The sequence below is a fragment of the Lepidochelys kempii genome, chromosome 2 (genome assembly GCF_965140265.1).
Source record: "Lepidochelys kempii isolate rLepKem1 chromosome 2, rLepKem1.hap2, whole genome shotgun sequence".
NCBI classification, from domain to species: Eukaryota; Metazoa; Chordata; order Testudines; family Cheloniidae; genus Lepidochelys; species Lepidochelys kempii.
Genome location: NC_133257.1, coordinates 266380971 through 266394073, shown reverse-complemented (window position 1 = coordinate 266394073; position 13103 = coordinate 266380971). Strand labels below are relative to the sequence as shown.

General features: G+C 47.8%; 1 protein-coding gene across 5 annotated transcripts in view; it reads left to right on the top strand.

Moving 5' to 3' along the window:
• The window catches only part of CCM2 (CCM2 scaffold protein), a 90373-nt gene extending 80354 nt beyond the window's left edge, over nucleotides 1-10019 (top strand). For 4 of the 5 annotated variants that reach the window (XM_073334891.1, XM_073334890.1, XM_073334893.1 and 1 more), the window contains exon 10: nucleotides 1357-10019. In XM_073334891.1, coding sequence (XP_073190992.1) covers nucleotides 1357-1637 — 281 coding nt within the window. In that variant the 3' untranslated portion in view covers nucleotides 1638-10019. The remainder of the gene's footprint in view (nucleotides 1-1356) is intronic. The other variant, XR_012157670.1, reaches the window with a different exon arrangement.
• Nucleotides 10020-13103: the final 3084 nt, after the last annotated feature.

Here is a 13103-nt window from a genome sequence, read left to right as displayed (position 1 = left end):
CTGACTTCTACCCCATTGCAGCTCCGCTGGAGCCACTGGGACTGCCTCTGAATCAGTGATGAATTGGGCTGTTGGACTCGTGATTTGGGGGATCTTGGCTTTCTGTATCCTCTTTTAAACAGCCTTTTGGTTCCTGTTTGTCTCAGGACCTCTAGCTGTGGTTGTAGAAGTGCTCTTAGGATGGAGTCATGGTTGGACTCAATCCTGAACCCTGTCAAAGGGTGGGACCTTCTTTTATATAGAAGGAATATATTGCCATGAGCTCATGTTGGAAGACCCACCAAAAAATCAACTGTGATGGAGAGGCTGCATGGCAGTCACAAACCATTGATTTTTGCTTTAAAACAATTAAGATGCCCCTGAATGAGCCTACAGCATGTAACTTCATGATCTCATTAGTTTACAGTGTTGGTCCCAGGATATTAGACAGACCTGGTTGGTGGGGTAATATCTTTTTATCGGACCAACTTCTGTCTCTTTCACCAACAGAAGTCGGTCCAGTAAAAGATACCACCCCGCTCACCTTGTCTGTCAACTCTCCTTAGCGTTCTCCTCCTCCCTCCTGTGTCTCGCATTTATTTGCTTGTGTCCGGTTTCAAACTAGATTGTAAGCTCTTTGGGGAGGGCACTCTACAGTCTCAACAATAAACAGGGGTATGCTGTTAAGCGTTCTTCAGCTGGCAAGGGGTCAGAGCTGCTCCCTTTTGGACTGGATACCCCAAATCCTGGAGGTCAGGCTGGGAGAGATGGTTAACAGCTCCCTGGGGGCAAAGGTGGAAGTAATGGGTGCTGGAGTACCTCTCTCTGAACCTGCTGGAGATAGCAGCACTGAAAGGGGAGCCTTCTCCTGCAGACTGTGCCTGGAGAACGGAAGAGCGTGAGCTTGGGGGCACATTGTCTCATAGATAGAGCAGTTGCTCTTGACTTTTTTTTCACTCCGTAGTTCTCTACATTCCTCTGGTCCCTTGAGTCTGAGGATCTCCTTGTGCTTTACGAACATGAGCTAATTAAGTGTCGCCGCCTGTTTTGTGAAGTAAGGCAGCGATGGGGAAGCTGTAGCGCAGGAGGTGATGTGACACCGTCACACACAGTCACTAGCAGTTTGGGTGACTTGAGTTTTAGTTAAAACACAAAACTCTGCTACTTGAGCCTCAGCTATTGGGGGAGAGGAGACGGGATGAGTTGAGTTGCTGCATCTTGACTTTCATGGTGTCCTACAACCAAACCCTGAAGCCTTTACGTGGGCAAAGCGCTCACTGATAAGAACGTCGCAAATATAGTCTTGATCAGTGTAACGTTGTCATTCTAAATGTATTGAATGACTAATTTTTCCTCCTTGTTTATTTTCTGGGGAAGGCCTTAGACCATTCATTCCTGAAAAGGACAGCCAACACTTTGAGAACTTCCTAGAAACCATCGGGGTGAAGGATGGCCGGGGAATTATCACAGACAGTTTCGGGAGGTACAGACGGACTCTGAGCACTACCTCCAATTCAACGACCAACGGGAATGGAGCTGCAGGGAGTTCGGATGACCAGTCTGCCCCTTCCGAGGGAGATGAGTGGGACCGAATGATCTCTGACATAAGCAACGACATTGAAGCTCTTGGATGCAGCATGGATCAGGATTCGTCATGAGACACAGCTGCGGGAGGGAGGATGAGAAGACAGCTCCTTTCAAAGGGGCTTTATTGCTCTCTTTCACCCCCATGTAGCGAGTGCAGCAACATTTGCTGCTGTCTCCCTGACCTTCCAGTCTGAAAGAGGCTCCAAGGATGAATCGGGATTTGATTATTTTTCCCCCAATGTCAATGGCTTCACTGGTGCCCATTTTGTGATGTCGGCTGGTGCCCTCTTACTGTGAAGGCATGTGTGTGTCTTCGTGCAGGTGAGCGTGCTGTGAAAGAGGATCCCGGGTTGGGTGATGGAACCAGAGTCCCTTCCTCTGACTTCATAGAACTCTTTGGTTTTGTGTTTTCTTTGCTGTCGTCGCTCTGGAGCGATGCAACGAAGCTGGGGCAAGAAATTTGCATTGAGCAGTAACAGCTCACTGGGACCCGATGGCGGGTTTACAGTTTTGCACATGATATTCCTATTGTAACTCAGACTTTTTAAAAAAAAAAAAAAAATGAAGTTTACCACAATGTGAATAATTTAAACCTATTGTTGGTGTTGTCGAAACATTTCTAATCCGAACCTGAAGGCTGTCTGCTGCGATACTGACATGATTGTTTTGTAGCGAAGTCCAGTGTGGGCTCTTCTTCATTGGTCACAGAGGGAACTCTGCCAATGTGACCTCTGGGCTGTCCCCTTGCAGGAGGGGAGTTGGTTGGCGTGGGTAACCTTGGCCTTTCGCCTCTAGCACTCTGGTTCAAATTCAGCCCATAGTGCAGAGTGGGGCATGAGTGTTGGCACATTTAGTGCTGTCCTGGTGGACAGTCTAGGTCTAAAACCAACCCTGCCATTCAGCGTGGCTGGCAGTCTTTGCTCAGGAAAAGCCTAGGGCCTGAGGGAAATAGGAGATGGCACCACATTTTTACCTCTAGCAAAGTCATCGGTTGGGCTACTGTGCGTGCGTGTGTGTGTGTGTGTGTGTGTGTGTGTGGTGAGAGCTCCTGTTGTGGCTCTGTGAGCTCTCTGGCCTGGGGCTAGGTGGATTCACGTTTCCAGTGCTGCTAGCTCCTTAATCTTCACAAGCACAACTGTTCACTCAGTAAAACCCGATCTCAATTCCAGTCCAGCACAAGTAGACGTGACAAGTTTCCTGCTCCTCCCCAGAGGGCGCCATGGTGCATATATACCTCCCCAGCACCCGTAGCATCTGACCCTGCAAGGTGCGTGGGCACCTCTTGCAGGACAGACACTTTAGGGAGTTCAGGGCTCTGAGCATCTAGCAGGATTGACCCCAAAAGATGGCGGTGAATTCAGACAGGAAGTGACAGTAAATTTATTCTATTGCTTAGAATTTCCCCTTTAAGGTTACAATAACCAGGAAATTCTCAGCCAGGCTGAGTTTAACATCCGTAGCTATTTGCGTGGGGAGTGGATTTTGGTCACCCTTGAAGGGTGAGATGGTAACAAGTTAAACTGATACAGTAAACTTTCTATGAAATTAGCAGGGGATGGATGTATAGATATATAATGTACAGGTTGTATATATTATACAGGCAATTATAAATACACTTATTTTTTGTATCTGTATTCCATGCCATAATATCTATACTGGCCGCTATAACTGACCTTCAAAGGAACATATTGGTTGATACTTCAGCCCTTTCAGTAGCAAAACCCTATTTGTTCATGGACTCCAGGGGTTTCTTTCTTCACTCTTTTGATATAATTTAAAGTAAATTAAAATTCTGTACTGGTGGCTGGGCATGTTAGTTTGTCAAGAATAGGACATCAATCAGAGCTGGCATTCTGTTCCCACGTGTTCTGCCCCTGAAACAAGAGAGATCCAAAGTCTATTTTTCTGTGTTCAATACAGGACCCTGTGGCACAGTCATAAATTGACCTGGCTGAGGGATCTTTTCCTCTTCAAGACATCAGTTAATTTCACCTGGTTGCAGTGTGCAGTCCTCCTTACCTACAGTGCTGTAGGCCTGAAACATCACTGGAATTCTTTACATTTTCAGTAACCGCCACTGCCTGGTATAAGGAAAAATGCCCATAGATGATAGTTCATTTTTATTCTTAGATAATATTCTTAGTCATTCCTTTTACCTCAATGTTGGTGAAATCAAAAGATAGGACCCTAGGATGACCATTTTAAAACCAAAAACCCAAAGGAAAAGCCATCCATGGTTCACATTGAAATATGGATGGTTCAAAATTTCATTTTTTCTGAGATAGAATAGTACTGTCCAGTGAAGCTGGAGTGACTAATAGGGAATCGACAAAAAGCAGTGGCTGAATGAAGGGAACTTTTGGTAAGAACAGAATTGTGCTTGGAGAATATGAGCAGCTTCCTCTCCTAGGAGACCACGCCAAAGTATCCTCAAGGATGGTATCTTGTAGGGATTCCTTACATACCTTATGCTTGCTTACTCTTTTTTAAAAAACCCCTTCGGCAGTGCATAAACCACGAATGCGTTGGTGGGAGTTTTTTGCTACTGAAGTTCCCCAGATGTCTGGCCTCAGCATGGAAAGAGACAGTCAAGCACCACCGAGGTTATTTTGCTTTCTGCCCCTGTGATAAATACATGCAGCTCTTCCTGCAAAACAAGCCTTTGGCTCTAAAAGGTCATGACCCTAGAAACTAGATGGAAACCTTTCTCAATCAGCATGCCCATCCAATGTAGTGTTGTTCCCTAAAGTACATTTTGATGATTTTGTCTAGTCCAGTTTTCAGTGATCTCCCCAGTGATATCAGTTATTGTTCCAGCACTCCCAAGACACTTCTCCCCACCATTAGAAAGTGTTCCCTGATTCAGCTAATTTCCCCCCTTTCCCCCATTTGGTTCCCATTACTCCTTCCAAAAACACCTTAAACTATTCCTCCAACTCCATGTTTCTGTCTCTCCATTACTCATAGACAGTTATCACACCTGCCTTCCCCAAGCGCTATTCATCTAGCCAAGCTAGTTACTCTTATTTTTCCCCCTGTATACCAGTCACTCCAGCACTGGAATCATTTCTCTGCTCTTCTCTCACTTATGTCCTACTTGTTGACCATGTTTCTGGCTCTGCAGTGCCCCAGAACTGGATTCAGTCTCTCAAGGCCGCCCGGAGGATTCAGGGGGCCTGGGGTCTTCAGCGGCGGGGGTTCTTCCGCTCTGGGTCTTCGGGGCACTTCGCCGAAGACATGGAGCGCAAGGACCCCTGCCGCAGAATTGCCACCGAAGACCCGGAGCGGAAGAAGCAGCGGCGGGTCCTTCACTCCGGGTGTGTTCAGCAGCAATGAAGAACCCCCCGCCCCCGAAGTGTGGTCGAAAACTCTCGTTGGGGCCTGGGGCAAATTGCCCCATCTACACACCACCACCCCCTCCCCCCCCGTGTGGCCCTGCAGTCTCTTACGGACAGCCTTCCCAGAGCCTGCTGGCAGGGGCACTAAGATCTCCCTGCTCAGGGGCATTCTGCACATTGCCTATCTAAATTGCTGTCCACTAGCAGCCCCATGTCTCTGGGCATTACTGCTTTCTAGTGCATCTCCAGTGGGGTTTCCCCCACTCCCCACATGTTAGCTTTGCATTTGAGCAGATTCAATCACCTGTCTCCTGCAAACACTCCCACTATGCCTATGCTGCAATTAGACACCCATGGCTGCCCCATGTTGCCTGACTTGGGCTCGTGGGTCTCGGGCTGCGGGGCTGTTTAGTTGCAGTGCAGATGGTCAGGCTCAGAGAGTTCTGGGACACTTCCCCCTCACAGGGTCCTAGAGCCCAGGCTCCAGCCCAAGCCCAGATGTCTACGCTGCAGTTAAGAGCCCTGCAGCCTGAGTCAGCTGGCACGGGCCAGCTGCGGGTTTTTAAGCGCAGTGTAGACATCCCCTCACAAAGCACAGCCTGTTTTAAATAGGGGAGTTGGAGCAGGAAGCACATTGCCGCTCCCTAAGCTGGCTGCCTTCAATTACTTGGTTTCTGCTGCCCTTGGCACTCGGAATACATTACAGCATGGGTGCCCTGGAGCCCTGTGACCGACAAGGGGAGGACTGAACTCCTCAACAGCCGGTTTGTATTGCTGGGGAGTGTCTAACCAACAGGAACATTACAGTCACCGAAGAACATGTCAGATCCATTGTGTGCAATTTTTATTTGGCTACAAAAATGATGGAAATCTTGTGTGCGGCAGCTGCAGCTCTTGGGCTCCTGGTTCGTGAGCAGTGCTGCCCGCCAGCCTCTCAAAGCTTGGCTGTCCTTGGAATACGACCACCGCTTGTCTGTCAGCCCCGCTCTCCCCAGCACACACGCACGTACACACACGGATGCCGAGGAGAAAGGCGTGTTGGAAAGAGCTGTTCGCATAGCACCACACTGTCTTCCCGGTGTTGGTGCGCTTTCCCCTCAGGCCGCGCTCCTTCTCTTTTATGCTGAAAGCCTTTATTCTGGTGCTTCCGCCCCCCTCTTTTACGATTGTGTTTTTCTGGGAAAGAAATGGATAGGAAATTGCAATTTCTGGCTGAATTGTCTGTCCAAGAACTGAGTTCAAATACAGTATTGACGCCATGTATAATTTTGAGAGGCAGACGATGTCAAGAAAACATGCTACACCTAGGCTGCTTAGTATGGTTGTACCCTTGAGTTTAGGTGCGGGGAAGAAATTGTCTTGTTGCTACACCCTTAAAGCCCTGCTTGTTTTATCTTACAGAACAGTATTAAGTCTAAAACACTCTCTCACCTCTGTCTTCTCTCCGTTTCCAAGGCTCTTCTTATGCAATTGGGACTAAGTAGAAGCCATTGCTGGCTTACCTCAGGCTAGTTTTCTGTACAGAAGAAGAGAACCTTTCTATTCTTTCTATTCTAGTTTTCTGTACAGAAGCCCTAAGATGACCGTGACGTGATTACTTTCTACATGGATCATTCTTACGGTTGCCACCAACTTAAGAGTCAGGCTTTCAAACCCAGGAGCCTAAAGTTAAATCCATATATTCGGTAGGCACCTAACAAGGGGGCTGCACTTTCAGGAATACTGGGCACCAAAATTTCCCATTGACCTCCTCTTGGACTGCGGAGTGCACAGCTCTCTTGAAAATCTTGCCACTTCTTCAGGAGTCAAACTTCTGATTTTTGAAAATGTTGAAAATCATCGGAAAGGTACTGCCCTAAAGGGGAATTGACATGAGATCTTGCAGCAGAGAGATGCTTCCTCTGCAGACGGTAAAACGGTCAGGTGACCAAGACTGCAGTGATATCTATCCGGCACGATAAAATTGCAGCATGACATCTGTGGCTTGATGCATAGTTACATCAGTCCATGACCATCATCAGGCCATGACGCAGCAGCTTTGCGTATTGAAGTGAAGCCAGGACAGCATGTTGGGATGCCCCAAATTTGGGACAGTTAAAGTAGCATCCTGCAAATTTAAATGCATAGGACAAATGAATGGAAGCCGGAGGCTGCTGTGTCCTGTTAGATGAATTCCTGGACATCTGGCAAGTCCCACAGCATGCTCCCAAACTACCGGAAAGCAGGCTTCTCTTGCTCTGCGCAGCCTATGTCTTGGTGTTGGATTTTCCAAACTGTTCTATTGGGGAAACATTTTAACTGGGTCAATCTTATCCCTGGTGTAACTTTATTGTCCAGTGGAGTTACTCCATGGATTCATAATTCCCCTCAATTTTTGTACTAGTTTCCAAGATTTAGGATATTTCATTCAAATGTGATGCTTTTACATTCTAAGCTAACTGAAATATCAAGAAATGTGTATAGCTTTGTCACAGGCTCAAGAGCCAGGCCTCAGTTTCCCCTTTTGGCTATATCAATCAGTCCTGACTCACTTTGCCGTCAATAACCCCTTATTCAGGGGTAGCTTTATTCATTAATAACCAATAACTTATGTCAAGAAATAGTCCCAGGTCTCCATTTCCTCCTTACCAGAATTGCCATTGTCTTTTTGCCTCTGCTCATCAGCAAACTGCCAGCAGCCCCCCTGGCCTTCCCTGACTCAGCTGCTTCACCCTGTCCATGCTGGGCTTCAGTCTCTGCTTGCTCCCTCTGTGGGGTGTATGTCTCCTGGTCAACATGCTCTTCCCCTTACTACTCCCTTCCCAGGAGCCAGGCTCAAACTGCAGGCCTCTCTGCTCTTGAGGCAAACACCAGCTCTCTTCTGGGAGCTTCCTGACAGGAGCTCCCCATGGTGTCCCTTCTCCTGGGACTCTGACAGTTCTCTTGGGACTCTCACTGTCAACTCTAAGTGCTTGTTCAGGGCTTATTCCCAGGGAGGCCTAGTCTGCCTCTTGTGGGTTCATCCAGACTGCATCAGCTGCAGGTCTTCTCTAGAGAGAGCATTTCCCCTCCCTGGGTGACTTCCTGTTCTAGTAGTCTCCTCCTAAGACAGCTGCTCCATTTCTAATTAGCTAAAGGGGCCCACCTGGATCACCTCAGGCTCCCAGGTGTTTCCCACAGGGTCATCATGGTTAAGTTAGGCCCTGATACTTCCTGAAGAGCCTCTGGCCCCATGACAAGCTTCTAATGTGACCTCTATGAAGTGTGGGGGAGAGATTTTTATATCCCATGCAGGCTGCTCTGTGCCTAGCACATTCTCCTGCGTCAATACTGTCTTGCTTGCCACCATCTTCTGACTAGGCAGGACATCCTCCAGGCATTGTTGACTTTGGTTCTTGATCGAGAGACACTGCTCTATCCAATTTCAGCTGTCGCTGGCCTGGTGGAAGCTCTCCTGTGGAGCAGATGGAGTTACATGGGATTAAACTCTTCCCCGGTGTGTCTATAATGCCACGTAAGTTCTCACTGAAGGTCTCTTTGGAGTGGCTTAGTCCTCTCTGCTGTGGCACTGACATGCTACCCTGTGGAGGGGGGTGGGGGAGCCTTGCATCATTGACTGGCTTCCTGTAGAGGCTTTCTGTGATGTGGGGTCTCATGAGGAGAGTTGCACTAAATGGGGCACGTCTGTCTGGGGTTCATTTTGGGGCACAGCGAGTGTGACGTGCCCCAGGGAGGGAGCAGGTGGGAGACCGTTTGCCTGAGCTGAATGACTGACTGCATTTCTCCATTAATCCGCCTACAGTGCATTTATTTTAGTTCAATACCATGATGCCGTAAGTTGGGATTTCCCCAGTGCTCACCTGTTGATGCTTCCTGTGTTGGCACCTTAACGGCAGAGCCTCCAGACCTGCTGACGCCAAAGACGTGTTAACTGAAAAAAATATGCATGTTCTGAATGAGTTCTTAAATTGATCAGGCAGCTTTGTTTCCCCCGTTTGGCTAGTAACTAGCCGGCAGGCCCATGACCGGGTGGAACAATACAGCAGCCCATATGTAAAGCCACCAAGTTCTATGCATGACTCTCCGAATGTCTGAGATGATCAACTGGGCAAAACAAAAATTCATATCCTCGCAATTAAAGAAGTAAGATGCCAGAAGGTGCATGAACTTGGAGGTTGAAATTAAATGTTCTGGTTTCTTTTCAGGTTAACAAATTCACCTTTTGCCTTTCTTCTGGTTAAATTGGCATCATTGCGAGTTTCAGCTATGTGTAACCCAATCTTTCCTATGCCATGGGGGAGCGAGGGGTTGTAGCTTCTTAGTTAGTGTTGTGTTGGAGAGCACTGCTGTTAAAGGGGACACAGTTGGTCTTCCTCAATGGATAGGCGTGGGGCAGGAAACCCATGCTAACAACATGCTTTTAACCGTTCCATTGGATGCAGGCCTCTTGTGGATGCCTGTTAAATATTCCTGCAGGATTTGTGCATTGGAGTCCAGATTTTTTTTTAACAGCACAAAACAGCGGTACAATGCTAAATCCATCCGTTCTTCAGAAACGGGGGGATGAGAGCATTTATCCAGAGTCTTTATGTAGTTTGAGTTCTTAGTGCCTTTTTATATATTCACTGTTTGGAAAGAAATGAAGTTTAACCGTCATTGAAGATTTGTGAAAATAAAACCGTATTTTTGAAACAATTGTATAATGAAATCTATAAAAGACAGATCAGCTGCAGTATTTTTTTATACTTTATTCATTGGGAGGCTTGACTTAATTCTGGTATTAACTGTGTTAATTGTAGCTTTCAGTTTAGCCAGTGAGCGAGCTATTTGGTGCTTCGTCCCAGACGGGCCCGGAGTGATTCTTAAGCACATCAGACCCTCCGTCTACCAGGAAAAGACATGTCTCTCTCCCTTTTCATTCAAAGCTTTTGGCTGGACTATGAAGCCAACCAAGCTCCCAAAGATCCAGTCGTTTCATAAATGAAAAACGGGGACTTTGCATGTTTGAAGTGTCTGTTTTACGTTGTGATGATCTTTGCCTTGCTTTTTATGCTGGTGGTTTTGTATGTATGCTTTATGTAAGGAGTATTTGTTACAGGTAAATATAATTCTGCACCTGATGTTTATTCTGGTCTTTCATGCAGTGTGCACTGTCCTCTGTCTGAATTCAGTGTTTGTCCTGGACTATGATACACTTCGGCGAAATGTTGTTTCTCTTTGGCTTCCTGGGTTTAGTAGAAAGCACCTTTGTCCAACTTCTGCCCAAAGAGTCACAGCCCTGGTCCCATCCAGAGCTCCTAGAAAGCTGCTGTCCTATTGACAGAAGTGAGCTTTGGAAAAGACCCCGAGAGAATGAGCTGTTTTACCTGGATGGCTGCAGTAGACAAGCGCAAATGACTGGTCCTCGTGGGGAAGAGAACAGCAGCTCGTTGTTACTAATCTAGTCCCAAAGCTAAACGCTCTGCACCTAACTCCTCATGCTATGCAGATATCACCACACACAGCATCAGTGACCTAGTGGCCTCTTCCCTACCGCCTGCCTTTATCTAATATAATAGATAAGAACTTGTATAGAATGGAACGAATAAAATACAGATTCCAGGTGCTCCTGGGTGATAGCTGCCTGTCCTGCCCTGTGGGTTCCAGAAACCTCTGTGAGTCTGGCAACATTCTCCTCCTTTCCCCCAGGGCTGCTGCTGCTGCTCTCTCTGGTGAGCTGCGGAAGCCCTTAAGTCACGGAAGTCTGAGAAAGAAACATGAGCCCATCCAGTCAGTTTCTGCCAAAGAAAGCTAGTTCTTCGAGTGCTTGGTCTAATCTTAACACTCAAGCCATTGAGCTTCTCCTGATGCCTGTAATAGACTATTGCCCAGACTGGTGTGTGGTGGCATTGTAGTTTCCCCAAGATAATCTGCCTACATTTTCATTCCTATGTATCCCAGTATGCATACTTGTTCCATTAGTGAAATCCTCTTCCCCTTTTGGTGTCCACACCTCTCAAGTAGTTGCAAACTGCCCTCAGATTGCCACTCTCTACAGGCTTAGCTCTTCGTCTTTCTTCAGAACTCAGTCCCCTGAGCCTCGTTGATGCTGTTCTCTGTCCAGCTTGTCAGTGCCTTTCTGCTAATGTAGGGCCAGAGCTGAATACAACATTCCCCCCAGGGGCTGCTGCAAAGCAGCAGAGAGAGGGTCAAGTCCCTGTCACCTCTGTGCTACAATGATTTTACCTCCACGCCGCACTGGCTCCTCCTGGAGCTGTTTGCAAACTCCAGTCCACCTGCTATTGGGTCTAGCTCTATCCCTCCTGTTGGGCAGGGTTCTGCTGATTTCCCCTGCTGTGCATTTTCTTCCACGCTGGATTCCATTTTTATTTTGTGCCCCCTGCTTTGAAATCCTGATGAATCCGTCCTCACTACCAGCTGCACCTCTTCTCGCTGTAGTATTGACTCTGGGGTCTAATGGGCTGCGTTGTTCCTTTTCTAAATCAGTAGTGCAGATCTAAAAGAAGGGTCTGATCACCCAGCTGTGGTACCCAGCATTAGCCACTGTCTCGCTTCCACTTGCCACGAGCCATTAATTTTCAGTGTCGGCCAGTTTTTTGGTCCATCTAACTGTTTCTACCAAGCCACTGGATTAAGATTGTCAGAACCTGTGGCAGAGTTTGAGTAAACCTACGTATTACCTGCCCAGTGTCTCCCTTGTCCACTAACTCTAATTGTGTCCAAGCAAGCGAGATGTAGCCGTTATCCACCCATTCTGCCTGCTGCTCGCCCTCCAGACGTCCAGTGAATTGTGACCTAGTGAACAGAGCCATGCACTGAGATTCAGGAGACTTGGCTTCAGTTCCTAGCTCTGCTGCTGACCTGGGGCAAGTCACTGTCCTGACCTGTGCCTTGGTTTCCCCATCTGTGAAATGGGGATAAAGGAGGAGGTATTCTTGAAGTGCTTTGAGCTCTGCTGATAAGAGCTAGGGGTTGTTGTTTATTCCTCTGCCTTTCCAAAGTATGCATGTGTTCCGTTATTTTACTAGCAATAGAAATGTCAGAAGCCCAGCACCAAGAAGCCTAAGTCCCAGCTCCTTCTGATGTTAGAGCAGTTATGTGATAGTCAGTGAAAGCTGGCAACCTAATTCACTTAGGCTGGATTGTCAAAGCAGCCTTGAGCCTTCCAGGCCCTCTAGTGCCAGGATCATACTTCTGATCTCGGTGAAATTTACTCTTTTCAGTGGCTTTTGTGAAAGTGTTTCCTAATATCCAACCTAGACCTCCCCCATGGCAACTTGAGAACATTGCTCCTTGTTCTGACATCTGCCACCAGTGAGAACAGCTGAGCTCCATCCTCTTTGGAACATCCCCCCCCCCCCTTCAAGTAATTGAAGGCTGCTATCAAATCCCCACCCCCACCCCCCACTCTTCTGCAGACTAAATAACCCCAGATCCCTCAGCCTGTCTTTCCTGTGGCGCTGTCCAATCACTGCGGGGACATGTGTATGGATAAAGGGCACTAGCTTCACCATGGCAGCTGTTTTCCGGGAAGGGGAGAGAAGAGGCTTGCTTCAAACATGGGCGATTTCTCAGCCTGAGCTGCATCGTGCAAGGCTGAGGACCTAGAGTTGCAGCTTCTGGGAAGAGTACAGAGCCAAGTGCAAGCTTTGAGCAAAGGAGCTAGTGACTGGTCCATATTATACACTGATTCCAGGATAGGTCTGTTCTGGCAGCTAGTAGCAAGGCTAGTGTAAATGCTCAGTGAGCTCCTAGCCTTGCTCACCCTCTGGCTGGCCCAATCCTAATGCCCACTTCTGGACTTCAGCATTTGCACTGCAAGTTCCTCAGGTTGGGGGCCTTGCCTTGCTGCAGTGGGTACCCGCTCCGGGAGTCATGTTCACTGCTTTACTGCAGGACCCTAGGGCTCAAGGTGGCTGTCACCAGGGTGCCCTTGGTCAGGAAGTGCCTGGGCACAGGGAAGGGTAAGGATGCTCTGCCTTTCTGGTCCTTTCCCCTGAACACTAGGGCTGCAGTGGGGATACACTATGAACTGACCCAAATCTTCAACCAGATCTTTAATAGTCAAAGAAGTTTCTCCAGCCTAGACTGAGTTAGATCTATTCTAGCACCAACCTTTCTTCAGTGCACTCATGGCTACTTAACCCCTCTAGGTACCACCGTTCACGTGCTAGAACTAACCTTTTAAGGCTAATGTGTGTCCTATACCCAAAAGCAGTA